Here is a 27,813-nt window from a genome sequence, read left to right as displayed (position 1 = left end):
CAAGTCATTGTTTTGATGAATGACAAGCAGCCCCAAGTTTGGTATTCAAAGACCTATCTAGGTACTTCTAAAGAGATACAAACCCTTAGCCGAGGTGGCTCCCACTACGCAAGGCATGGGTAATCTCTAAGCAGTAAATATTCAGAAAGATTCGCTTTTCACATTGAGGAATATTATAGGTTATTTGAAATAGCTGAAACAGGTCATTTATTTTAGTAAGAATATCGTTTAGCGTTCACATATAAACAGCGGTGTCAATTTTGTCGCAACCGGATTGGTAACACCCCTTTATTTTGAGAATGATAATAATAAAGATGGGTTCCACTTAAAATGTAAAGGTAAGTGCGAAGTGGACAGAAGCACATTTAACAGTTACCACATGGCTCAAACTTAATCGGCCGGTTCCATCATCATGAGAGAAAGAGTCTAGACAGCTGATGAAATCTGAACTGTTTATGTAGATAAAATTTCGGTCTTTTTCAGTGGCTTGAAACCAAGGTAAAGAAAGTAGGAGCAACAGGGACCGAGCAATAGGACTTTTAGCCACGTTCCATTTGAAATCAATGGCTATTATGATAATCTGCTATTTGTCACAGGAATCATAAATAACTTTCACAGGTTTAGTGCAGGCACTACTAAATCGCTCGTCAGACACCAGGTCACAATAATCAGTCGGCATATAAGCAGAAATTATGCAGGTCTGGTAGACTTTCATAACAAAAAAATGGTCCGTGAATCATGGAAAACTCACAAGCACTGAAATACCCCAAGAGGGCTTCCCTTTTCTGGATTAAGCTGCTGAAACTGCAAAAAGTCCAGAGAACACGAGGAAAAAGTCTTACCTGCTGAACTTTCAAAAATAGCCCTTACGCTCCGCTGGTTTATTAAGTCCCTCGGTCGGCTTCTTCGAGATGACATAATAGGACTCTGCAGTACTTGTATTATGTATAAATTTCATACATAATTAAAAAGTATCGTTCATAATTACAGTGAGATTCTGTGTAATCTCTCGACGAGTAATTAGAACCTCCTCAAGTGCATATATATCTAATTTGAGAAGAACATCATTCTTCTCACCACACATATAAACCGCTTTCTATGCAATCTGGTACAATGTCCCGTAGTAAAATAAACATACGACAAAAAGATCTTGGACAAATTGTAATAAAATACATTTTTATACCATTTGAAAAAAACGCGCTTATTAACATATCCAAAATGGGCATTGCCACTTCGAGGAAAAGTGGGTCAAATTCACCCTTGAAATGTCCTATTTTTTACAAGTTGTTAGAACTGCTGGTGATTGATGGCATCAGCCAAACTTTTCGACACCAGGCCATCAGTTTGGTTTAAAAAGGGGGATCAGTCTAGACGAAGTCCATTAAGTCATTGCAATTGTTTTGGTAAAGGTATAAAACAGTGGTGAAAAAATTATTATGGTTGGATTCGACGTTTCTCAAGCATTATATTCCAGAATAAAACTCAAATTACTACTTATTGTTGAGAATCGTATTCTAAATCATATATGGATATGCATAGTAAACAGTGCGTTGTTTTTAAATAACCGGTTCCTAATGTCTATGACAGGTTAACCAAACTAAGGTTACAATTTTTTATTTTTAGAGGTCATTTTCTATAACTGAATAATTATGCAAATGAAACAAAGTAAAGCTTGTGCTATGATAGGAGAGAGCTATGAAAAAGACTATTAAAAAGGGCACTAACCCTTTCAATTTCAAATTGAATAAGCTCTTTTCAAGTTTCTAAGACAATGAAGTTTCTCAAAACGAGCAGAAATTAACCTGAGCAGGGTTCAAAAACCCTATGCCTTCCCAAGGCCAGAATTCAATTTGGACTTTAGTGAAAAATATAAATGTTTTTGCTTTTATAACTTTAATAAATCAAATAATATTAACATTTTAATTCATAAATATCAGTATATGCATATTAAGCTGACAATGCCCATTCATTTGTATTTTTTTCAGTAAAGTGCAAATTATGTTCTGGCCTTGGGAAGGAATGGGGTTTTTGACTCCTATTCATGTTAATTTCTGCTCGTTTTGAGTTTGACTCGATTATTTATTGTAATTTCTGTTCGTTTTGGGTTTCATTTATTTATCAATGCTGACTTGTGGTAGTTTCACGGTTGGAAGATTATTTGATTTTTTTGCTCATTTTTGGTTTAATGGAGTTCTTTAATTTTCTTTGAAAAACTTATTTTGTGGAAAAAGTTTTTTTTAATTAATTTCTGTTCGTTTTATATTGACATAGTCTTTTCAGGGAAAAAGAAAATAATAGTTTAAATCTTTTCGTCTTTTAAGACTTTATAGTTTGGCCAACTATTTGTATGCTGGAGAAAACTTTTCAGCAACAACATACACCCATTTAAAAATCTGGACATAGATAGTAGTATTTAATTTAGTTTCATACCTCGTCTAGTTGACCTGAAATAAAAAACTTGACACCTTTCGCAAAAAAATCTGTTTACTTTCTTTGATAGCTTGGATACACTTACACTATTTTTATTTGGTTAAATTTAAAGAGCAGAAGTAGCGCCGAAAGTTTGAACATAATACCCTCAGTCGTTCTTGGGATTTTGCTGAGATGCCTTATTGGGATTTAGCATTAACACAGTGCATTTTGATTTAATTTTAAGGCAACATTTAGTTTTTAAACATAATGGGCAAATGGGAGGATGGGCGTGGGAGGGGGATTAGTTTCCCTCTTATCACTCTCGACTATTAAAAAGGGCATCAGCCCTTTCAAAATTTCAATCGAATGAGCCCTTTTTGAAGTTTCTACAACTCCTTTGATACGAAGTGCCCTGCTTGACTTACTTGACTTAAAGCTCCTGCTGGTGATCCAGCGTAGAGAGAGATGAGACTTTTTGCCTCCATTCCGAACGGTCCTGCGCAAGCGCGACTGCTTCTTGGAGATCAGTACCAATCATGGAGGAGTACTGGGTAAGGCTGTCCCTCCATCTCAACCGGGGTCTTCCACAGGGGCGCTTCCAGCCATGTTGAGGAGGATCAAAATTGAAAAGTATGCTGGCGGGTGCTTCTTCTGTCATGCAAATTAAGTGGCCAAATCACCAAGTTCTTATGGCGAGCTGACGAGAGTTGGGGGTCTGATTCATTAGTGTCAGCAACCGGGTGTTTGAGACGAAGTTGTACCCCTTGATCCCTTCGATTCGTCTTAGGAAGTATGTTTGGGCCACATCTATGGCATCACAAACAGAAGCAGCTGCCGGCCAAGTTTCAGAACCATAGAGAAGGACTTGTGCTACGGTCGTGTTGTATATCCACATTTTTGTTTTTCGGCTTTGACCACAGGGTACGGCAAAATCGAGCCATAATAGACGTAGCTTTCGCGATGCGCAACTGGACTTGACAATCTCAATAGTGTGCCCTAAAACGTTGAATGATGGTGAGTTGGCGGAGTTTCCTGCCGGGTCGATGATCATTATTTTTGTTTTCTGCCAGCTAATATCTAGTCCCACTTTCAGGGCTTCTTCCGACAGTGTATTGAGAACTGTCTCGAGTTCAACAGCAGAAGTGAATATCAGGGCAATATCATCTGTAAAGTCGCAATCGGATAGGACTCTATCATCACATTTCAGTCCGAATTGGAGTCGATTCGTGGTTCGATCCATGACATAATCAATCACCAAGTTGAAAAATTTAGGAGCAGCAACAAACCCTTGACTTACACCAGTATCTATCACGAATAGTGGGCTTCAGTGACCCTTAACCTGGACGGAGCCTTTTGAACCAATGTAGAGTGCCTTGAACAGGAGGCAATACTTATCAGGGAGTCCCATTTGTTTTAGTATCGGCGAATGGGACTCACGGTCGATCGAGACGAAAGCTGCTTTAAAGTCAACAAATTCAAAATATGCTGTGCGCTGGAACTCGCGGGCTTTCTCGATGACCTGTCGAATAGTGTATATCTGCTTAGTCATGGTTCTGTTGGGCATGAAACCTGCTTGCTGAATCCGATGGCACTTAGGGATGAACTGGATACTCTTATAAAGCAACGTCATGGTGAATAGTTTGCCAGGCACTGACAGGAGGGTGATTCCTCTGTAAATGGAGCAATCGCTACGGATACCTTTCCGCTTCCATAGAGGAAGGATTGTCCCTTCCTTCCATTCTTTAGGTATCAATTCGGTTGACCAGACAAGGGAGAACAGCATATGCAGCCAAAGTAGCATTGCCAGTCCTCCAAACTTTAGCAGCTCGACGGTGATCCCGCAGGTTACTGGTGCCTTGTTGTTCTTCATTCTCCGCAGGGCATTTTGTATCTCTTCTACCGAGGGAGGATCAGGCTCTGGTAGATTTTATATGTTGTTTGCTGACTGAAGTAGTTAGGGTGGAGTCAACGACGATTCTTTTGGCTTTTAATAGCTTTGCGAAGTACTCCCTCTATCAATCAAGTTGCGCGTTTTCATCTATGAGCATTTCGCCAGAGACGGTTTTAACTGCACCTATCTTTGGTGATTTCCCATCGCTAAGATCTCTGAAAAGCTTGAAAAGCGAGATGAAATCACCTTTTCGTGCCGATCTTCTAGTTCTTCAGCTTTTTACCAACAAATTGTTGTTTTATCACGGTGAATAATATTGTTTCTAGTCCCGTTTAGCCGTCTGTAGGAGGGCATATCTCAGGCCAACTGCGCTTTCCGGCGCTGCTCAATGATTTGCAGTGCTTCTTGTGATAGCCAGGGCTTATTTGAATACATCATAAGACCGATGGTATTAGTGGTAACCTCTAGTACACCCTTTTGATAAGTCCGCCAGGCCGTGTCCGGATCAACAAGTGTATCCAGGCATTCAAACCTGTTCTGAATTTCAACTGAGTACTTTTGGTAGAATGCCTCAATTTTTAGTTTCTGGGTGTCTAATTTTGGCTAGCACCGTTCTGAAGGCTGGGCTTTAAGACGCAGGCGGAAGTTCGCAGCAACTATTCGATGGTGAATATTCCCTATCTCAGCGCCACGATATGTTCTACAATTCGTAAGTGATTAGTGTCATCTTTGGTTGACCATGATATAGTCAATCATCTTCCGCGTTTGCCCATCGTTGCTATACCATTTTGGCTTATAGATGTATTTCCTGTGAAACAGGGTGTTGGCAATGATCAATTAGTGCATAGCGCACAGCTGGAGGAGTCTGGTCCCATTTTCATTCAACGAATTAGGGGTAACCGGTCCAACTACAGATTTAAAAGCTCCACTGGGCGTTGATGCAGTAAGTGCCCTGTTCTAAACAAAAAAAAATGATACATTATACCCACATCGCTCTTTACTATAAAAATTTATAAGGGTACTAGCCCTTTCTATTTTCAATTGAAAGAGCCCTTTTTGAATTTCTACGTCAACACTTTCTATAAGCACCTTATATACCCCAAAGGCGTAAATTACAACCCTTGCCCTGAGGGGTGTGAGGTGGTTGTCATCCTTAAAGACCTAATTTCCAGAACTTTAAACTACGTTGAACAAAATGGCTATTTCAAAATTTTGATTGTATGTGTTTGGGGAAATGGTGAGCGTGAGAAGGGCGTTAGTTGCTCTCCAATCACTTTCAATTATTAAAAAAGGCACTAGCCCTTTAAATTTCCAATCGAATGAGCCCTTTTAAAGTTCCTAGGACAACGTTTTCTATTAAAACCTTATATGCTCCAAGGGCAAAACTTCCAACCCTTTCCCTTAAAACTGGGGGGGGGGGGTTCATTCTCAAAGACCTAATTTCCAGAACTTTTAACTACGTTGAACAAAATTACTATCTCAAAATTTTTATTGGATGTCTTTGGGGAAATGGTGGGCGTGAGACGGGGGTTAGTTGCCCTCCAATCACTTCCGACTATTAAAAGGGCACTAGGCCTTTCAATTTCCAATTGATTGAGCCGTTTTGAAGTTTCTACGACAACATTTTCTATAAGAACCTTATATGCCCCCAGGGCCAAGCTTATAACCCTTGCCCTGAGGGCTGTGAGGGGGGTTGTCATCCTCAAAGACATAATTTCCAGAACTTTTAACTACGTTGAACAAAATTGCTATCTCAAAATTTGATTGGATTTGTTTGTGGAAATGGTGGGCGTGGAAGGGGGGTTAGTTGCCTTTCAATCACTTTTGAATATTAAAAATGGCACTAACCATTCCAATTTCCAATCGAATAGCCCTTTTCAAAGTTTTTACGACAACTCCTTTGATACGAAGTGTCCTTGTATGGGAAAAAAAAATAATTCAATACGAAGCCCCAAAATGTCCGGGGGAATGTTGGGCGTGAGAGGGGGGTTAGCTGCCTTCCAATTACTGTCAAATATTAAAAAGGGGACTAGCCCTTTGAATTTCTAGTTGAATAAGCCCTTCTTCAAGTTTTTACGACAACGCTTTCTAAAAAATCTTATATGGCCCCAGGGCATTACTTAAAACCCTTGCCCTAAAGACTGTGGAGGGAGTGTCCAGCTTCAGAGACATAATTTCCAGACCTTTCAACTGCGTCGAACATAATGGCTATCTCAAAATTTTTACTGGATGTGTTTGGGGAAATAGTGGGCGTGGAAGGGGGGTTATTTACCCTCTAATCTCTTTCGATTATCAAAAACTACACTACCCATTTCAACTTCCAATCGAATGAGACCTTTTTGAAGTTCCTACGACAACGCTTTCTATAAGTACCTTATATGCCCCCAGGGAATAACATACAACCCTTGCCCTAAGGGCTGGGGGGAGGGGGTTCATCCCCGAGGACCTAATTTCCAGAACCTTCAACTACTTGAACTAAATTGCTATCTTAAAATTTGATTGGATGTGTTTGGGGAAAAGGTGGGGGGGAGAATGGGGTTAGTTGCCCTCCAATTACTTTTGACTATTAAAAAGGGTACTAGCCCTTTGAATTTCCAATCGAATGTGCCTTTTTCGAAGTTTCTGCGACAACACTTTCTATAAAAATCTTATATGCCCCCAGAACATAACTCAAAACCCTTGCCCTGAGGGCTGTGTAGGAGTGTCCTCCTCAGAAACATCATTTTTATCAGGAAATCAGCTACACTGAACAAAATGGCTATCTCAAAATTTTGATTGGATGTGTTTGGGGAAATGGTGGGCGTGGAAGGGGTTTTAGTTGCCTTCCAATCACTTTCGACTATTAAAAGGGTACAAACCACTCCAATTTCCAATCGAATGAGCCCTTGTCGATGTTTCTACAACTCCTTCGATACGAATTGCCCAGGTCTATAGAAAAAAAATAAACAATACATTGTACGAACATCGTTCTTTACTTAGGCAGCGCGATCGCGCTGCCTATAATAGTGATTTGTGGTAGTTTTACGTTTGGAAGATTATTTGACTTTATTTCTGCTAATTTTGTATTTAGTGGAGCTCTTTACTTTTATTGAGAAGCATACTTGGCCAATTGCATAATTGGGGGGTTGATACGCCCAATATGCCTAAAGACATAGTAGTTGGACCATTCTACTATGTTGAACAAAATGTTTGTCTCAAAATTTTGACTAAATGTGTTTGAAAAATGAATGGGCTTGAGAGAAGCTATGCCTGTCCTCTAATATATTTTACTCTTAATGGCACTGGAACTCTTAATTTGAATCCAATTAGCTCCTTTAAAAAGTTTCATTGATATTTTCAGTGTTTATAGAGTAGTAGGCCTACTCTCTATGATACTGCATATATCCCCTTTTGAAAATCTGGTTGCATACAGTTTTTCTCTTTACTTGAAACTTCCCCTAAAAGTTCCCTAAAAGTGTCACCTTATTAAGAATTAGCCCCATCCGATCCGAAGTTTGTACGACCATCCATTCCGTTAGAACCTTTTATGCCCCGGAGATAACTTACAACCCTTACCCCTGTGCTCTGGAGGGTTGTGTCCACCCTGAAGCCATTGTTGTGGGCTCTTTAGATTATTATATTATTTAGATTATTTAAACAAAATGGCTATCTCACAATTTTGATCGGATGCGTTTTGGGGGGAAAAAGATGTTAGGGAGGGGAGCTAGTTGCCCTCCATTAATTATGACTCTTAAAAAAACACTAGAACTATACATTTTCAATTAAATAAGCTTCCTCTAAAGTTCACACAACCATCTTTTCCACAAAAAGCTTATATACCCCCGGGCCATAACTTGCAACTCTTGTCCCTAGACTCTGGGGGGCTGTGTCAATCCCAAAGGCCTTGGATACTGATTTGTTATAGCCAACACACAAAAAAGAGAAGTTAGGTTAATCCTAATGAAATATACCTAACTATGATGAAAATAAAATATTTTAGTAACAAAATTATGTAAGCTACAACAGAGATTTATGGAAATCTGGCCCCCTAGTACGAATTATATTAAATGGTTTCTAACCTAACTATAAATACAAACTAGAATATGTAATTAAAAAACACCTACATTGTACTACATATACATTCTCTCATGCTAAGCTGAAAGAAACTACATAAAGAAGCCAATTCTGTCAGACCAAGAACTTGAGTGTGGTGGCTATAACAGATAAGTACCAAGCCTTGTTATGTGATCTTTGGACTGCTTTTGAACAAACGGCTATCTCAAAACTATCATCGTTTGTATTTCGGGAAAATAGACCGTAAGGGGGGTTGGGCTAGTTTCCCTCCGATCATTTTCACTCTTAAAAAGGGCAATATATTTTCTGATCTCCAATTCAATGAGCCGCATCGGAAGTTTACACCTCCACCCTTTTTCAATTAAACCTTTTATGCCCCCGGGCATAAATTACAACCCTTGCCCTGTGGCTGTTGGATGTTTGTCATCTTAGAATACACAATTACTGGAACTTTCAACTACACTGAACAAAATGCTAATATCAAAATTTTTATTGGATGTGTTTGGGAGAATGACGGACTTGGGGGATAGCTGCCCTCCGATAACTTTGAATCTAAAAAAGAGCTCTAGAACTTCTGATTACCAATCCATTAAGCCTCCCCCAAAACTTATTCGATCACCCTTCTATAAAAACTCTATATACAACCAGGGTGTAACTTACAACTCTTGCCCTGAGGGTGGTGGAGGGGGGCAGGGTTGTTATCCTCAAAGACATATTTGCAGGACCTGTTAACTACGCTGAACAAAATTGTTATCTCAAAATTTTGATTGGATATTTTGAGGAAATGGTGGGCGTGGGGGTGGGTAGCTGCCCTTTCGATCGCTTTAACTCTTAAAAATGGCGCTAAAACTTCTGATCATTAATCCAATAAGCACCCTCCAAAGCTTATACGACCACATTCCTTATAATAAACTTATAGGCCCCTAGGACATAACTTACAACCCTTGCACTGAGAGCTCTCGGGGTTGGGGGGGGGAGGGTGTTGGCTATCCTCAAAGAAATGATTTCCAGACCTTTCAACTATGCTGAACAAATGGCTATCCAAAATTTTGACTGGATGTGTTTATGGTAATTATTGGAGGTTATTTGTGCGGGGTCACCACTTTTAAAGGCAAAAATGGCGCAAAGAGTTGCTATGGCACTTACTGGAGGGGGACGATCCCTCTTGGGCCCCAAATTAGTGGGATTTTCGTGGTTACTCCAACGGTTCTTTTATACTAAAGTGATCGGATGGTCTATGGCCACATTTAAAGCCAAAGTTTACTGATTAGATTTTCTAATTAACCCTTTAGTTTCGACCTAAGCTGAAAAGTTAAAAAGAGTACATAGAAAAAGGCTTACTATATTTCACAGTCACGAGTACAAAAATGAACTAACTAAAAACCGGACAAATTCTCCCCGCCCGCTAACCGCAGCACGCGGTGGGGTTACTAGGGGTGGTAAATGAGTCTTTCCAGCCAATCCCAGGGCTCCTAACATACTGGCCAATCTTTCTAACTACGCAGTTTTTCCCTCGTGGTCACTTAAGCACGTACGCAGTTAAAAGGACTCAAAATGGCGTCAAAAAAATTATAGGAAAATTAATATATATTACTTAAAGAAGGAAAATAATGAAGGGGTCCAAGGAAATGAATCTGTGAGGGACATTTATCTGACAAAACTGAGGCCAAGGGTTCCAACACCTCCCTCCTAAGATAAATCGCCCACACCTTCATTAGATTGGCTTGAAATTCAAACACAATATTAAAATAAACACTAAATTTCCTTTATATCTTCCTCTGGTCTTCCAGGTCTTCCAGGTTCATTTCTTCCTGAGAGCTCCTGCCGTGCGAGGATTTCTGCCTTGCCGAGTAGTATGGGGTACTATGAAGTTTTCCTCATTTTTCAGCAGTTTCTCTTCCTCCTCCGTTGGAAATAATTGTAGGATGTCTTCCTCGGGACTCGTAGAAATTCATTGTGCACAGCACAATAAAAAAAAAAATTCCTGGTTTCACGAGTTTACATTTGAGAGGAGCAGAGAAGCAATTTCTGCCACATGTGATGATGCCAGCCATCGTGAAAAATTGGCTGCACTAGCCTCTTCATTTCCATCTGTGGAAACAACCCCAAATCTCGATAAAAAAGTAAATTACCCCTTGGCATAATTTCAAATAGTCTAAGGCCGAAAATACACAGGCCTGTGAAAACGATAAGGGTTCAGGAAATTGAAGTAAAAATCTGAGCGAACCATGAATCGCTTTTTTCTGGTTTCCCTCCCCTGGGATTAACTGAAGAATATACGTTGAGGCTAATTAAAAATGAAATTTGGATACATCTCCCACTGATTACAATTTGCCAAAAATAATTGTCGGTTCCCATGAAGAATAACAGCTTTGAATAGGGTTGCTGGACAATGGTTTGGGTGAAGTATGAAGTGACTGGGAGAGAGTATCCCCCAAGGACTCCAGATCAGAAAGGCAAAATCTCGGTAAAGGGATCACAACGTGTCTGCCAGTTGTGCATTTAGTAAAAGGGCAATCTTTTGCAACGTCCCGCGGGGGATCTTCCCAACGGGATTCCTCCCCCTCATAAATGAACAAATCTTCTTTTGAGTTGATCATACAACTATTCTAGTCCTTTCCCGGTTTTTCAATCCTAATCTACATTCAATATTTCCCAACTTTCCCCCAACCCGTTGTAGGTCATTCATCTCTCTTTTGTAACCATCTTCTTTTATTCCCCATGGGTCTTTGACCTTTTTTTCCCCTTATTATTTATTTTTTCAAGGCCAAGCCCATCCAACATTTTTTTTTATTTTTCTCCCTATTATTTATTTTAGCTAGGCACAGCCCAGATAATTTCGCCACTGCAGGCTGAATCCCCCAATTTTGTCTCTTCTTTGCATTCCTCTTTTCGTCTCTACTTTTCTCAATTCTGTCATTCGCGCAAAATAATAAATCATCGTTAAAACTGATTTGGACTCCAGTGTCCATTATCTTTGACTGCCTAACTTCATTGTAGGTCCGTTTAATCTTTCTTTTCTCTCTTTTAGTTTTATTTTGTTTTGTAGTAGCATTAAATAAATCGTCATGAAATCTGAATTGGACTTCAGTGTCCATCCTTGACTGCATTTCTTCATTGTATCTCCGTTTAATATCTTTTTTCTCTCTTTTAGTCTTCTTTATTCTTACCGCCGAAACAAATAATTCGTCATCAAATGGGAATTGAACTCCGACATTTGGTCTTTCACATTCTACTAAAATCTCTCGAACTTTCCGAGGAAAAACGCGTACAATAGATTTTGTTTCCTTTTTCTCTGGTACAATCGGTGTTTCATTTTGGCCTGAATTTGTTCGCGTCTCATATTCATTAAAAGTGTTCTCAAGTTTTCTATTATTTGCAAATTTTCCTGAAAAATCAATTTCGCGCGTCTTATTTTCAATATTATCTTGTCTATTTATTTCCGCACCCCTTTTTGGATTATCGACATTTTGAACACGAGTATCCAGTATTTTGTTTTTCCGACAGGATGGCACAGCCTTCCCATTTGTTTTATGGGTCGGTCCACCTCCCCGCCTTGTCAACGAAGTATCATGTTTTCCCGTAAAAGTGTTTGATGTTTGGTAATTTTCGTTTTCTCGCAATTGATTCTTAGACAAATTATTATGGCTATCCGACAGCCTATAAGTTAGTTGTGATAAAATCTCACTTTCTGGAATTCCCCAGCAGGTCTCTATTAGGCCTATCATGGTTCTTTTAAAATCTTAGTGATATCTTTCTTCTTTCTCTCTAACTATTTTATCATTCTCCTTTTTTCGTTCTCTGGCTATTCTATCAGCCTCTTCCTTTTTTTCTCTGGCTAATCTTTCATTCTCTATGAAATTTAAAAGTCGTTGTGTCATATCTATTTTAGTGCTTTTTCGTGAGCTCCTGCTGGAAATTGAATTTCTACTACTCCTGCTACTTGGCCTACTTTAAATATCACTGTCTTTATATTCTCTTAACTCATTTTCTGAGTCTACTCGTTGTATAATATTCTCTTCTCCTCCCAACTCCCCTACTTTTTGTACCTTCTTTGAAGGGTGAGTTTGCTTTGTTATACCCGTTCTTTCTTGTAATAATTTTTCCTCATGTATTATCGCCACTGTTTCTTTTGTTTGGTCTTCTCTATCTGCGAGTAATTCTTTTTGCGTTTGTTTTAGATTTTTCTCCTCTTCTCTGGTTCCTACCGGGGATCGCTCTATTACTGATTTTGGTTTAAAAATATCCTCTTCACACGTCCCAGAAATGTCTATTTCACCTGTTGAGGGATATATGGTTCTATTTGATGGTGTTTTTCTTATGATATTTCCAGCGGGAGTCGCATACAATTGTGTCTGAATCTGATTTTTGTTTTATCGCGGTAGATCTTGTCTGAATTCTTCGTTTGTCCGCCATTATTTTAAGGTTTATTTAACGTCTTTCGTTCAAATGAAAATTCTTTTATTAATTTTTCTTTTTATCCTTTTGTGAAAAATTATTTTCTCTTAATTTGTCGATTATCTGTGGGGGGCTTAGCCTCCCTTATCTCTCAAGTTAATTATTCGCGTGATTTATTGATTATTAAATTTTATTATCTATTATTATCCAACTAGGCAGAGATCAGATACAAATTTTCTCCTTACGATTTTTATATATAGCATCTGTAACTACAATAGGCTACTTTTGTAGGCTAAATTACCCTGTCTCTTCGAAATCGTGGAATTCTTTTAATTATCAGATTTACTGATAGGACCTGAACTCGCTGCCACCACTTATTGGAGGCTTTTTGTGCGGGGTCACCACTTTTAAAGGCAAAAATGGCGCAAAGAGTTGCCATGCCAATTACTGGAGGGGGACGGTCCCTCTTTGGCCCCAAATTAGTGGGATTTCTGCGGTTACTCCAACGGTTCTTTTATACTAACGTGATCGGATGGTCTATAGCCACATTTAAAGCCAAAGTCTACCGATAAGATTTTCTAATTAATCCTTTATTTTCGACCTAAGCTGAAAAGTTAAAAAGAGTACATAGAAAAGGCTTACTATATTACAGTCACGCGTACAAAAATTAACTAACTAAAAAATGGACAAATTCTCCCCGCCCGCTAACCGCAGCACGCGGTGGGGCTACTAGGGGTGGCAAATGAGTCTTTCCAGCCAATCTCAGGGCTCCTAACATACTGGCGAATCTCCCTAACTGCGCAGTTTTTCCCTCGTGGTCACTTGAAGCACATACGCAGTTAAAATGACCCAAGATGGCGAAAATAATAGGCAAATTAATATTTATTATTTAAGGAAGGAAAATAATGAAGGGGCCCAAAGAAATGAATCTGGGAGGGACATTTATCTGACAAAACTGGGACCAAGGGTTCCAACAGTAACCATGACCGTAGAGGGGAGGGGGTGGTTCCCCTCCAATTACTTTCGACTCTTAAAAGGCGCAGTAGAACTTCTGATTACTAACCCAATAATACCCTTCTGAAGCTTATATGACCACTGTTTTTATAAAAACCTTATATATCTTCAGGGCACAACTTACAACCCTTGCCCTGAGGGTTGTGGGGGTGGTCATCGTCAAAGACATAATGTCTGGACCTTTGAACTACGTTGAACAACATAGCCATCTCAAAATTTTGGCTGGATATGTTTGGTAAAAGGATAGGAGTTGGAGGGGACTGGTTGCCCTCCAACCAGTTTTGACTATTAAAAAGGGCACTAGCCGCCTCTATTTCCAATTAAATGAGGGTTTTTTGAAGTTTGTACAACAACTCCTTCTATACAAAGTGCCCTTGAGTAAAAACAACAGCAGAAAAATTAATATATAATACATTGTGCCCACATCGCTCTTTACTCGCTCTTTGCCTTTGAAAACAACCAAATGCTCGTAACTAGTTTTGAGGTAAGCACGACCCTTTCCTGAAGAATGTCAATTTTAATTAAGAATGCTCTAGAACATGAAAAATATTTAATGCAAGACTTTTTTTCATTCATAATGAATGTTATCCTAGCAAGAGTCCTCGTGCATTTAATCAGGCTTCTCTTTTAACTCTTTACTTCATTCTTTGAATTAAAAAAAATTTGTTTAACTTTAATTTTATCTTTTTTCTTAATTTTCCTTTTCTTACGCTATTGAAACCTTATATAGGCAAGAAGTCTAGGAACATAAGCCAGACTCCGTCCTAGCTCTCTAATAAGCTCTTGTGTACTCCAGAGCTACATTAAATTTCTTTCTTTATGTGTACATGCTAATTAAAGAAAGTCCCAGTTCTTTGCAGACAGACCAGCTTTCATCATAAATGACGAAACATAAGAAACTCAAAGTGTCAAATACTTAATCGACTAAACTGAAATAAGGCACCAAAAAACTTCAGGCTGTTTCAAAGGTTTTGTCTGTTGTAATGGCATGTATTTTTGAAGCTCCACATCTTAATATAAATTTAATCTTTTATGTTGACGTAAATATTAAACGACAGAGAGTTTTATATTCTATAGGATAACACTGTTCATCTTTCTATTTGCCTATTTTCAGCTTATTACTATGTAATGTCGTTCAGCAATTTTTATCAGCAACTTTTTTATCAGTTCAAATTGAACCAAAGTGCTGCTGAAGCAGTATGAAGAATTAACCAAGCATTTGGTAGCGCCATTGTCAATGAACACACTGTTTGACGCTGATTTGGAAAACTTGGTTCTAGATATTTTAATCTGGAAGATTAGCCCCGAAGTGGTCAACCTAGAGTTAACCACTTCGAATTCCAGACGAAGATTTGAGGTTTCTGGTCAAGAATGATTCAGCACAAACAATGCGGGGAATAACTTAGATTCAGCTCCCATTTGTATTTTTTGTTGTTTAAAGCATCTTAAAAATGTCAAAAAGCTTCAGAAGTGGGGGCCCTTCAAGAACTGTTGAAAGAAAATTTCATATTTTTATTTCTGTTCTTCTTTGCTTTTGCTCAACAAAAGCGGTCTATTTTTAGATCGGATCATCACGTGTGGTGAGTATTAGATCTTATATGACAACGAGAAACCTTTAACAATAATTGAATACTAATGAGCCTCCCAGGTACTTCCCAAAGAAAAATGCCCATCAAGAGACCATGATTACTGCGTGGTGGTCAGCGGCCGGTGTGATGTGGTGGAAATTCCTGCAACTAGGTCAAACCATCACTGCAGAGTCCTATTATAAGTAAATCGACAAAATGCTCCGAAAACTGTGTCAGAAGCAGCCGGCAATATTCAACAAAAGAGATGAGATCCTGCACCACGACAACGAACGTTTGCACGCTTCACAAATTACTCTCCAAAAATTAAGCGAATTAAGTGCAAACCTTTGTCTTACCCTTTTTACTCCCGAGACCTCTCACCAACCAAAAACTAAATTTTCAAGAACTTCAATAGCTTTCTCAACGGTCCAACATCTGCAAATCCTAAAGAGTCAAAATAGGCCTTCGTATATTTTTATCAAATCCCGAGAACCCTAATTCTTTTGCCAAAGAAAATATTCAATTTATGTTACGGTGGCAAAAGAATATTAAATCAAATGGCATTTATTTCGATTAAATTGAAAACATATTTTAGGAAATGAATTGTTCCACAATAATGTTGCAATTTTAAGTCGAATAACCTCACCCTAGGCCATGAAAAAATTACTGCAATAAAACGTTAGTATTTCTTGACAGCATAAAAAAGACCTGAAAAACACAAGATCAAAATTTCTAGCTAATCATTAGAATTTGTTCGGCCATTAATTTTTTTTCCATCTGGGACTTATTGCACTATGGACTTTAATAAAATAATGGACAGATGAAATTCAACCATAAAAGAGTCTCTGGCCAGAGCTGGAGATATAGTGTGGGTTTTAGTTCTTAATCCTATAAAAACAATTTATTCATATAATGCGTAAAAGGATTCTCCTGAAGAAAAAAACAGGGGAAACATGATCTTAAGGAAAGATGATAAATTATGAAAATAAAATAAAATAAAAAGACATTTAACTGAAAATGCAGGCCAAAGATCTAAACAAGCATAAACACTATATTTGAAGCATTAGGAAAACAGCTCCTCCATAAATGTAACTCCACCAGCCCTTCTTCGAAAAAAAAACAACAAAAAAATGGAATTCACTTAGCTAATTGAAGCTTTTATATGTACTTCTATAATTATTTTCTTTTTTTATGGACAATATGACTCTATAGGACACCATCACAGAACATTACTGCCTCCAAAAGTGAAAGGATCAATGCACAGTTTTGGCACTTTGAATCTTTTGGCTATCTCAAAATGTTCATCCTAGAGCTACTTAACTCTCATTGGGATGATATTTTGCAACAAAAAGTCAAGAAATACAACTTCACTGTGGCAAAATCTCTTGGCTGTCTAAGAAGGGAACTGTGGCAAAATCTCTTAGCTGTCTAAGAAGGGCACTATAATTCTGGAATTTCTTTCAGTTGAGCCTGCACTCAATTTTCCAAAACAATTGGCTCAATACAATCCTCTCCACGAAAAAAGCATTTTTTTGTGATCTGAATCCTTAAGAAAATACTAATTTCCGTGGTTTGCGTAGAGAGAACATTAAAATGTTTACAGTAGGGGACATAGATAGGTTAAATTTGACTATATGTGTCTCGTCAATGTTACTGACAAAAAGTATGCATATTTTTGCTGGCTCGTAGCTGTCGATGGTTAACTTTCAACTTGATAAACATTAGATATTGGAAAATTTCATCCAATATCTGATTGTATGCATCTTAGCATCATATATCAAACTGTAGTTCCACTTTGGCTACAGTTTGTGATCCGAAACAATTGGATTGGTATCTCTAGTTCTTTAATTAATAGAATTACATAGTTCAATAATAGAATAATTCTTTAATTGTTTAATCATTGTGTAATGGATTTGTCAATAATTCTATCTTCTAATGCTTTTTTCAGATTGTCAAATTATTCCTTAATAAATATATGTTTATATTAATGATTTTCATCCTTTTAGAAGCAAAAAGAATCCTTCAAAAGCTAGACAGAAATAAAATTATCATAGCTTATCAATCATCAAGAAGATGAGAATGGTATCATTATTATTTGCCTGATTAGGTCAAGCAAAGATTCGAATAAAGGTGTCTTATCAACAGTAAGCGGTTTATGTGTTGCTTTTATCTATCAATTAAAATATGTGAATTATAATTATAAAATCAAATATATAGAATTATTAACAAATAATGATATCATTATTATCATTATGGTAAGAAAAAATATGTATCCACTACCCTAGTTTTCTATTCTTTTGCAGTTTTTATTTACATAGAAGAACAAGAACTTTTAGATAATTAGAATACACTATTTCGTATTTACTTCAATATCCCTTAGCTCTACATTTATTACATTTTATTTTGTATTTTCTAGCTGTTGTTTTATATATATTATTTGTAATATCTATATTTTCTTATAGCTGCAAAAGAAATCCTTCGAAAACCTGAGCAAAATAAGAATATCAGTGGTTGGCAATTATCTGTGTGATAAGGACGACATCATTATTCTGTCCCTGGTCAGGTCAAATAAAGACTCCAATATATTTTCTCCAATAGGTTTTCTATCATCAGTAGACAGAGTATGTGATGTCCTTACTCGTGCCAAACATGGACTTTATATGATTGGTAATATAGAGTTCTTAAAGTCACAATGCGAGCTATGGAATAGAATTTACACCACTTTAAAATACATGAATGCAATTGGGAATCAACTGGACCTAGTTTGTCAGGTAATTGATTTCACTTTGTTAAAACTCAAAATCGAAGAAAAATAATATTTTCTTCCTCTTTGTATAACAAAAGTGGTTGAAGACAAGGATACTGGGGCAATGAGTTTTAGTTATTTACGAGAATACAGATAAAGAAGTGTTTAATCTGTGTACTTCAGATTGCGTTTGAGCATTCCAACACCACTTATCTGAAAATCCTTAGCATTTCACAAGACGTAAATGACGTCAGAGGCTAGTAAGATTAATACTTGGTACGGTATGAAAAAAATATCGAATAGCGGCCACCTGCTAATCCTGGAAAATATAGCATATTAGACATGGTTGCCACACTTAGTAAAAATTTTTCTAAGTTTAGTAAAAACAGACCTGAGTTAGTATATTTAGTAAATCGAGGTCAAATTTAGTAAATTTTTGAAATATTTTTAAATTTAGTATGTCTTTTAGTAGATTTACCAGAAATATGAAAAAAATATTCAATTATTTTCGTACCAAGTTTTATTCTGTTCAACAAAATTTGAACATTTTTCTCTGTCTGAATTGATATTTTTTATTCTCTGGCTTCAGTTTCAGTCCTTCCCACCTTAATACAATTTAAATACACCTTAAATAATTTTGATACACCTCAAATACAATAATAGGTATGTTCGGTGCACAAGGGTGTATGGTCAGTTTTTGCTCAAAAGGGGTGAAAATAGAACAAAAAAGGATGTACAGCCCCCACCGAGGTGGTAATTTTTCACAGGGGAGCAAAAATTGACCCATGAAGTGTTGAAGTGATTTGCGGTTTCTGTCATCATGAAGTGATGACAGAAACCGCAAACTATTGAGTCCTCCTAAATTTTTTGACTGGTTTTTCCTGATGGTTGTTTCCTCCCAGTGTATCTAAAACACACACTAGGCTTGTTGTTGCTGCGTGGGTGGAAAAAGTATTCAAACATAGGGAATCACGCTAGCCTATAGTCCATGTGCCAATAGACAAAAGGATGCTTATTTTCAGGTGGTCTCTTGTCATGATACATGTGTCCTATGCAATCTGAAAGCAGTTTTCAGTCATATTGAACCTGTTGATTGCAAACCAAAAGACATTGAAAAACATTCAAGCTATTTCACTGCTTTCTGATGATAGTTTCCAAAAAGAGTTTGAAAATCAGAATTATGGAAACTAGTAGCTGAAGCCGAACTTCACATCTCTGTATGGATTGCTTCGGCAGAGGTCTCGGTTAGGAAGAGTGAAACTTTGATTCTGTTATTGAATGTATACATTCCTGACTCTTCAGTTGCTAAAAAATTGCAAATTTCTTGAACTCAAATGACGGGGTCATAAAGAATTGTCTGGGAGACTATGCGCTGAAGGAGCTAATGAAGAGCTTAGGAGAACGAAATTCTCTCTGATCGTGGACGAATCGACCTACCACTCAAGACAAAAAGTTTAGTAGTGAATGTGAAGTAAAAGAGGAACAATATTGTCAGGGAAGAATTCCTTCCTCTGTTAGAAGTTATAGATGCAACTGGCAGGGTAATGAAAGAGTTCACTGTCCTTCCTCAATGGCTATGACATTCCTGTTGAGAACACTATCGGTATTGCCTATGAAAATTGCCTATGAAAATCGGTAATTGCCTTTGAAAACGAACAGATGCCTCACCTGTTTACCTTAGGCTGTTATAGTCACTCATTGGCACTGTGCTCTTCTCACGCTTCAAGACTATTACCTGGAAGTTCACAAGTCTTTATTACAAACCTAGTCAACTATATTGGTTTTATTCAAAAACGGGTGAAGGAGCATGTAGAGTTTCAAGAGTTGACAAATATTGTCAAACACTGGATGCTATCCATCAGTGCAACACATTGGTTGTCTCATGAAGCAGTAGTTAAAGGAATTTTTGAACAATGGGGTGCCTTGATTCTGTTTCTGGGTGATCGGTCTAACAACCCTGACATTGATAGGGCTAGTCGGGAGGAGGCAAGGCTGATTATCGTTTCAGGGAGGATACCTTTTGCAAAGCATTTTTTTTTTTGTCTTTCACCCTGAAGAAGATCAATGTGCTCAATCTGGAGTTTCAGAGTAGAGAAGTTTGCGTTTCCAGTAAGTAGCACCAGAGCTATATTTACCTCGGTATTGAAGTGCATTATGAAGCCCAGTGTGACAGAAAGGGCTACACAGGAGGAAGTTTTGAAACTCTCCCTGGAGGATCAGACACTCCGGAGTGTAATTCTTCCTCTTAGCAAATTAAACCTCGGGACAAACAACCGGGTGTCATGTGCTATTGTCAGAAGCTGACACCAACAATTCTAGAAATCATGTGAATTTTCTGCTGAAGCTTGTAGAATTTCAAAAAAACTGCAGGTCATATTATGTAGAGCTCTGTAGGCAGGTCGCCAGTGGTTCGACAGCAAAGAAGAAACCCTCAAGAACCTTGAGTGCATCGATCCTTTCATTGCTTTGAGCAGTTCAATCAAAACACTCGTACTACTCATGTTTCGATTTCCAAATTTGTCGGGGAATGCTGATAGGGAAATAGAGACATCCTTGATGTGCAGGGGTGAGAGTTAGAGTCTAGGAAATACTTTGTGAGAAACAGACTTAGTGACATAAATGAACCTGATATGCTATGAAAAATTTGTGTTCAGGAAAAAATGGTAGGGGGAAAATCCATATTTGATCTCCTGTACAAATATATGTTTCGGCTCTGCTGTCTCCCCCATTCGTCTGCTGAATCAGAACCGTATTTCTCAGTTTTGTCAAACATTAAGACAAAGCTTCGGAATAGGCTAAAAATGGAAACTGTTGCTGCGACGATGCACACAAAACAAATGGCGCGCAGAGAAAAAGAAAATGGGGAAGTAGTAACTTGGTCGATACCACCACAGTTAGTATTAAGAATCTCAATATGGAGACCAGGATAATCTTCTTGAATTGTTTAGGAGGAGGTTATAGTTTTTGTGGATATTGAGGAATAGTTCAGATTGTTTTTTTCCTCTGATCGTTTCTTGGACCTTGTTGACTTCAACCTGATCAACTTCAACCTTGTTGAAATACTGAATGTGGATGAAAGTTTGTCTAGGCATGCAACTGGATGTAAAGTTGTCGACCACTTTTACATTCGAGGATTGTTTTGCTACCAGAAAATAGTTTCCAAATTTGCTACTTTACCCCTACTTGCATTGCATGTCTGGATGTGTTTATGTCATATCATCTGGGAGGTTGAAATTTTGTTCGTCTTCATGGAAGCTACTAGAAGGGACATGTTTTCGTTTTTTTTTGAATTTGTAATAAAGTTGATTTGTGATGTGAGAAGATAATCATTTTAATAAATAAAGTTACTATAAGGATGGTAATCTCTAGGTAGTTAAGGGGCATGTCTTTCGTTTTTTTATCCTTTATTCCAAGATTTTTATATGTTTACTAAAGTTGATTCGTTGATTTGTGATTTGATTTGTGATAAAGTTGATTTGTGATTTGAGAAGATTATCATTTGAATAAATAAAGTTCCTGTAAGGATGGTAGTCTCTAGGTAATAAATTAAATAGTTTTATGTCAATAGTTCATCATCAAAAAGAAGTGATCGGCTCAGAACAATGCTAGAATCATCTGAAGTTTTCTCCTTGACGGTAGTTTCTTGTTTCTCGGGCAAAAATAACTACCAATAGCAGTAAACTGCATTTTTATTAATAAATGGAGCTGCACAAAGCAACAGAAGTGTAGATGCATTTGAGGTTCTAGAGCGCTTCATAGGTGCCAGGACAGCATCCCGTAAGGATGTGGCAAGAAAAAGCTGTCAAGTACAGACAAGGTTTACTAGGCAGGGTGTCGCTCGCAATACGTTTCCGGTAGAATCTTTTCTCTCAGTAAGAAACTGTAGGAGTGGTGAGACAACTTTTCAAATTACTTCTTCCAGACGCAAACGGACAACTGTTTTCTGACTCGGTCGAGTCTGCAAGAAGTGATCTGAACCAACAGGACAGTAGTTCGCCGAGTGGTAGACATTCGCAGCAGGTTGTTGTTTACCTTTTTCCCACTGTCATGACCGACCCCCATGGAACGAAAATGGTCTAGTAAAACCGTTAGCGACCCTTGAAGGTGGATATAGCTTCTGTACTGAGCAAGCCCACTCTTTTATTATTAATTTTTTTATTAATAATAATAAAAAAATAAAATACGAGTGACAAGCGATAGCGGTAGTTTTATTTGAAAGAAAACGAAATAAATGAGAAAAAGACAGAGAAATGAGGAAAAAGAAACAAGGAAAAAATGTGAAAATCATATTGATTCTTCTCATATATATAAATCGATACTTGATGATGCGCGTGCACGCAAAATTTTTTGAGCATTTAGTAAAAACAGATATGATTTAGTAAATTGTTCCTCTCATATTTAGTAAATTCTTCCAGGCCAATTTGGCAACCCTGATAACAAAGAATAGTTAACGTCATATACAAGCACAAGATTCAATGTTTTCAACAATGCAAAAAATATGTGAATTTGTACGCAGGGAACAAAAAGGTAGAGTAATTTTCGCATTTGGCACACCTTTAGGGGTTTTTAAATAAGCGGTGCTTACAGTGGAGAATTGGTGATTAATCTTGTTATTTACCTAGTTGCCTGTAGGATTTCAGTTGACAGGTTACCAGATAAATATTAGCTGTAATCTTTTACGGATTAAGTCCGGAAAAGTTAATATTAAGCGGACAAGTCAGATAATGAATGCTCGAACGTATTTTAAACCCATTTTTACATGCTTTTAAAGCCAGTTAATTAAGATTTGTGTCTATTCTTATCCCACCATACTAGTCAGAAGCCTTCGTTTGATTCTTTTCAAGCCATTTAGGCTTCATTTTCATTTTTTCTACTAGTCAAAAGCCTTCTATACCACTATAGTAATTAAAAGTCTTCTTTTGATTCTTTTAACAATTTTTCTTCATATTCATATTTTTGGACACCCCACACCAAACAATAGTAGTCAAAAACCTTCTATGCTACCATAATCTTCACAAGCCTTTCTTATTATTTTTAAACGATATTTTTGGCTTTATTTCACTCCTAAACCTAGATTATTGAGATTTGTGTACTCCCCCAAGCATTTTCTTATCACCATACTAACAAAAAACCTTTAATGATTTCACCCAAAATTTCTATTTTGTGCTTCCAAGCTGAGGTTATTGAGATTTTCATACAATTGTTTGTGCAACTACGAACTTCACAAAACATTTATTTTTAACTTTTTTTCTTTTCCTATCCCTAAATTTCAAAAAAATATCTTCCAGATTTGTCACTTCCAGATTCGACATTAGCAAATACTCCATCTGCAAATCTTTTGAAAGCTCAATAGCGAAATTCAACACTCTAAGCTTATTAAAGGAAAACTCAAAGAAATGAATAACAGTTCTAGAGAGAATTAAGTTTTCCTATTGGTAACCTTTCTGATACCCTTCCACTCCGTCAAATATAAACGTTGAAAAATTTGAAAATTTTTGCACTTTCAGCTAGTGCATATTCACAACATAAGGATTGGGTAAGGCAGATAAGGTATCTGGAATATCCCACAAAACCTTCAAGGAATAATAAATCCTAAAAAACCAATTTGCCAATGGAATTTACAAATGGCTTACTAGATTTTTACGCAAACACAAGATGCCACACCCGAAAAAAAAAATTAAAGAGTTACAAGAATTGTCAAAAACAGATGGCACTATCAATAAATCTGACTCCATGCTCATCCAAACCAGGAAAAATCTAATTTCAATAAAAGCGGATAACAGTGAATTAACTGATAATCAAAGAAAATTAATTCAGCTCCTTCTAAAATCGAATAATTAGGAAAAAGAGGTCATAATGAGCACAAAAGTGTTTAAATCAATTTCTGGCTAAAGTATTCTTATAAACTCTTATTTGTCCCGACACATGGTATTTCATACAAATATAAGATGTACACTAGACTCTTTTCTCGGTTTTTTTATTCATCAAGACACATAATAATTCATACAGTTGAAAAATCATATATATGCGATATATGCAGGAAGGGGTTTTAAACCATTTACCATTACTTCAGGAGAAAAAATACAATGTCAACTATGCAATTCATCTTTGACTCCTAGTCTCCACTAATCCAACCATTTGAGAGTTCATGCTACAGAAAAACGTTTAGCATCCAGGATATGTTTTTAATAATTTTCTTTGAAAATTTATATCCAACCAATTGAGACTTTATACTAAAGAAAATTCTTTTACCTACGTGACACGTGCAAACAATTTTTTCAAGGTTTTATACCCTTGAGCGCTTAGTCCTAAAAACCGCATTAAAACCGAAATAATTGATAAAAGGGAAAATGGATTTTCACTAACATCTAAGATTACATTAATATTAATAGTTCCGTAAAATTTTCGATAAAACATTCGTTTACTGATTTTGTATTATTTTTTTTGCAGATTCATGATACAATAACTTCAGTAACACATGCCAGTGATTTTGCTGCTGTTACTAATGGAGGTTGTATGCAAAAATGTAACACAACTCTAAACTGTGGTCATATATGTCAAAGAATATGTCATTTTGACGACCGAAATCATCTGCAATATCAATGCACCAAAACTTGTGACCGGTATATCTGCTCTGAAAAGCATCAATGTCCTAAGAAATGTTTCGAAGAATGTGAAAAATGCATGATTGAAGTAGAGAAAACTTTACCCTGTGGCCACACAGCCACTGTACCCTGCTTTGTTGATATTTTAGATTATAGGTGCCGGGTTGTGGTTGAAGAATGTTTGCCAGATTGTGGTCATCTTAGACAACTACAATGCCAATACAGACAACTATTTGCCAATTTTTACACCTTTTGCGGCAAACAATGCAATATTCCATTACCCTGTGGACATCAATGCACCAGAACATGTCACGTAAATGTAAGGTTTTGGCTCATTAAATTGTTTTCTTGCAAATTTTCTGTCTTTACCTTCCAATTTTATTGAACATATCAATGGCTTGGCTAAGGAATGCAAAATCAATTTTGACCAGCAAAAAGAAAAGAATTGATGTATTAACCGGAAAAATTAATACTGCTTGTTTTTAAACTGCTTTCAACTACAAAAGAAACTTTCTAAAGCCTTATCTATTATGCTTGTTCCATTTAAATAAGTCTTAGAGCAAATGTTAAGATAGTAGAACCAACAGTTTTGACGGTGGTCAGGTATGAATCTGAACCATGGATGCTTCAAAAAATGTGTGCATAGCTGAAAATGAAGATATGCTGATATGAAGACATGATACTTTTTTCAGAAACTGTTGAATATATTATGAGCTTAAATTATTTACCATAAATCAAACAAACTTGATAAATATTCTATTTAACTTAATTACACCCAAAACATAACTTGAAGAAACATCATAGTTAATTCCACTATGTGGGGCCCCACGGATAAAAAACTAAACGTTGTTAGGAAACATTTTATGAATTAAGGATTATGGGTTTTGAATAAAATCGTGCTTTTAAGGTATTCTTAAGGGAGTAAACAGGAAAGAGTATATAAAAATAAAGGCCATGGAAAAGATTTCATACAGTCAAAATAAGCTGTGTCTGTAATAGGCGAAAAGTTCACAGTATAAAAATCCTGGTGGTGATTCAAAACACTGATCCATGTCTTAAATCAACGTTGCTTTATTATTTAATGTTTTTACCATTGGATATTTCATAAATTTATCATATGATTTTTCAATTTAAAAGTTTTTCGCTGCTATATTCCTGAACATATTAAGCTCTTATTCCTGAACACGATGTCTTTTCAGTTGTATTTCCGAATACATTAAGCTCTTCTTCAAAATTTAAGCTTTATTAAATTATCAAGCTGTTTATTTTCTATTAATGTTTCAAGCTTTTATTTTCTATTGTCATTTTGATGGATCCAAGAAATTCTCTATTCTTATGGTTGCATAAGCAATTTTTTTCTTTTATAAGAGAAAGGAAATATTTCTATTTCCTTAACAACATTCACTTAATGTTTTGTGTTATTAGATTTCAAGTAAAAGGCAGTATTTTCAGGCAATGGAAAGTTTTTTTCCTTAACAAAATTTGCGTAATATTTTTTTGTAATGACAATTTACGTGAGGCGAAACTTCGGTAATTTTTTTATCTTTTTAAGGCAATGTAACAGTTTTTTTAATGACACTGACTAAAAGTTTTAAATTAGTCTTTTTTCCTTATAAGGAAATAGAAGTTTTTTTCTTAACAGCTTTCACGTAATTTATTTTTTTGTAATGACAATTCACGTAAGAAAAACTTCCTTATAAGGAAATAGAAGTTTTTTTCTTAACAGCTTTCACGTAATTTATTTTTTTGTAATGACAATTCACGTAAGAAAAACTTTAGTTATATTTTTTTTTAAGGCAACGGAAAGCTTTTTTTCTTTACCAGGATTAACATAATGTTTTTTATATAGTGACAATTCAGAAAAGACGAAACTTTAATCATTTTTATTTGTTTAGGATGTTTGTTTAGGATTAGGATATGGAATACTGTTTAGAAGAAAAGCTTTCCATTGCCTTAAAAATAACTAAATTTTAGTCTTATGTAAATTACCATTGCATAGAAACTATTACGTGAATGTTGTTAAGGATGAAAAACTTTCCGTTGCCTACAAATAAAAGCAAACTACTAGAATATCATATTACATGATTTATCATTACAGAAAAAATTACGTGAATGCTGTTAAGCATAAAAGCTATCCATTGCATTAAAAGGAAACAAATAGACGAAAGCTTCTCCTTGTGTGAATTGTTATTAAAAAAAATTGAATTACTTGATTGTTTATTAGGAAATAAAACCATTTGTATAGCCTGAAAAAACTAAAAAATGGACTCTAGTTTCATTAATTATCCTAAAAAAGATTATAGGCCTATAGATATTGTTCAAGAAAGAAAAAACCTTCTATTTTATTAAAAACAAACAAAAAATGACAAAAGTCTCGTCTTACGTGCATTATCCTTAACAAAAAAAGTACGTGAAATGTTCTTAAGGGAAAAAACCTTTCCATTACCTTAAAAAAAATACACTTTACATTTTTTTAACGCTTTTGTAAAACTCCAAAAATACTACGTGAATGTTACTAAGGGAAAAAAACTTTCTATTGTCTTAATAAAAGTTGACTAGATTTTCGTGTGTATTGTCATTACAAAAAAAACCTTACGTGAATGATTTTGAGAAAAAAGTCTTTCCATAGCCTTAAAACGGGACAAATCGAATAAAGCTTTCTCTTATGTGAATTGCCGTTACAAAATACAACATGTGAATTTGTTTAGGAAAAAATCTTTCCAGTACCATAAAAATTCAACATGGCTGTTACGTCTTGCGTGAATCGTCATTACAAAAAAATTAAATGAACGTTGTTAAGGAAAAAAACATTTTCTTCGCCTTTAAAAAGAAAAAAATGAATAAAGTTTTGTCGGGTCGAGAATCGTCATAACAAAAAAAAACATTATGTGAATGTTGTTAAAAAAAATTCCGTTGCCTTGAAAAAAAAGAAATTATGATTAAAGCTTTGTCTCACTTGAAGTTTCGTGACAAAAAAAAATATACGGAGAAAAGTAGAGCCACTACCTTCAAAAAGAAAATATTGACTAAAATTTCACCTTACGTGAATTGTCAGTTAAAAAAAATAATACTCGAATATTGTTAAGGAAAAATCCTTTCCATTGCCTAAAAACAGAAAAAAACTGA

General features: G+C 36.3%; 1 protein-coding gene across 2 annotated transcripts in view; it reads left to right on the top strand.

The window, feature by feature from the left end:
• LOC148948971 (uncharacterized) overlaps positions 1 to 27,813 on the top strand; it is a 364,117-nt gene that overhangs the window by 228,194 nt on the left and 108,110 nt on the right. For both annotated transcript variants that reach the window (XM_089094847.1, XM_089094846.1), the window contains exons 12-13: positions 17,799 to 18,107; positions 24,533 to 25,006. In XM_089094847.1, coding sequence (XP_088950973.1) covers positions 17,799 to 18,107; positions 24,533 to 25,006 — 783 coding nt within the window. The remainder of the gene's footprint in view (positions 1 to 17,798; positions 18,108 to 24,532; positions 25,007 to 27,813) is intronic.

This window comes from Artemia sp. Qi Xiang Cuo, chromosome 9, assembly GCF_049724085.1.
Source record: "Artemia sp. Qi Xiang Cuo chromosome 9, ASM4972408v1, whole genome shotgun sequence".
In the NCBI taxonomy this organism is placed as follows: domain Eukaryota; kingdom Metazoa; phylum Arthropoda; class Branchiopoda; order Anostraca; family Artemiidae; genus Artemia; species Artemia sp. Qi Xiang Cuo.
This window is presented reverse-complemented; position numbering and strand designations above follow the sequence as displayed.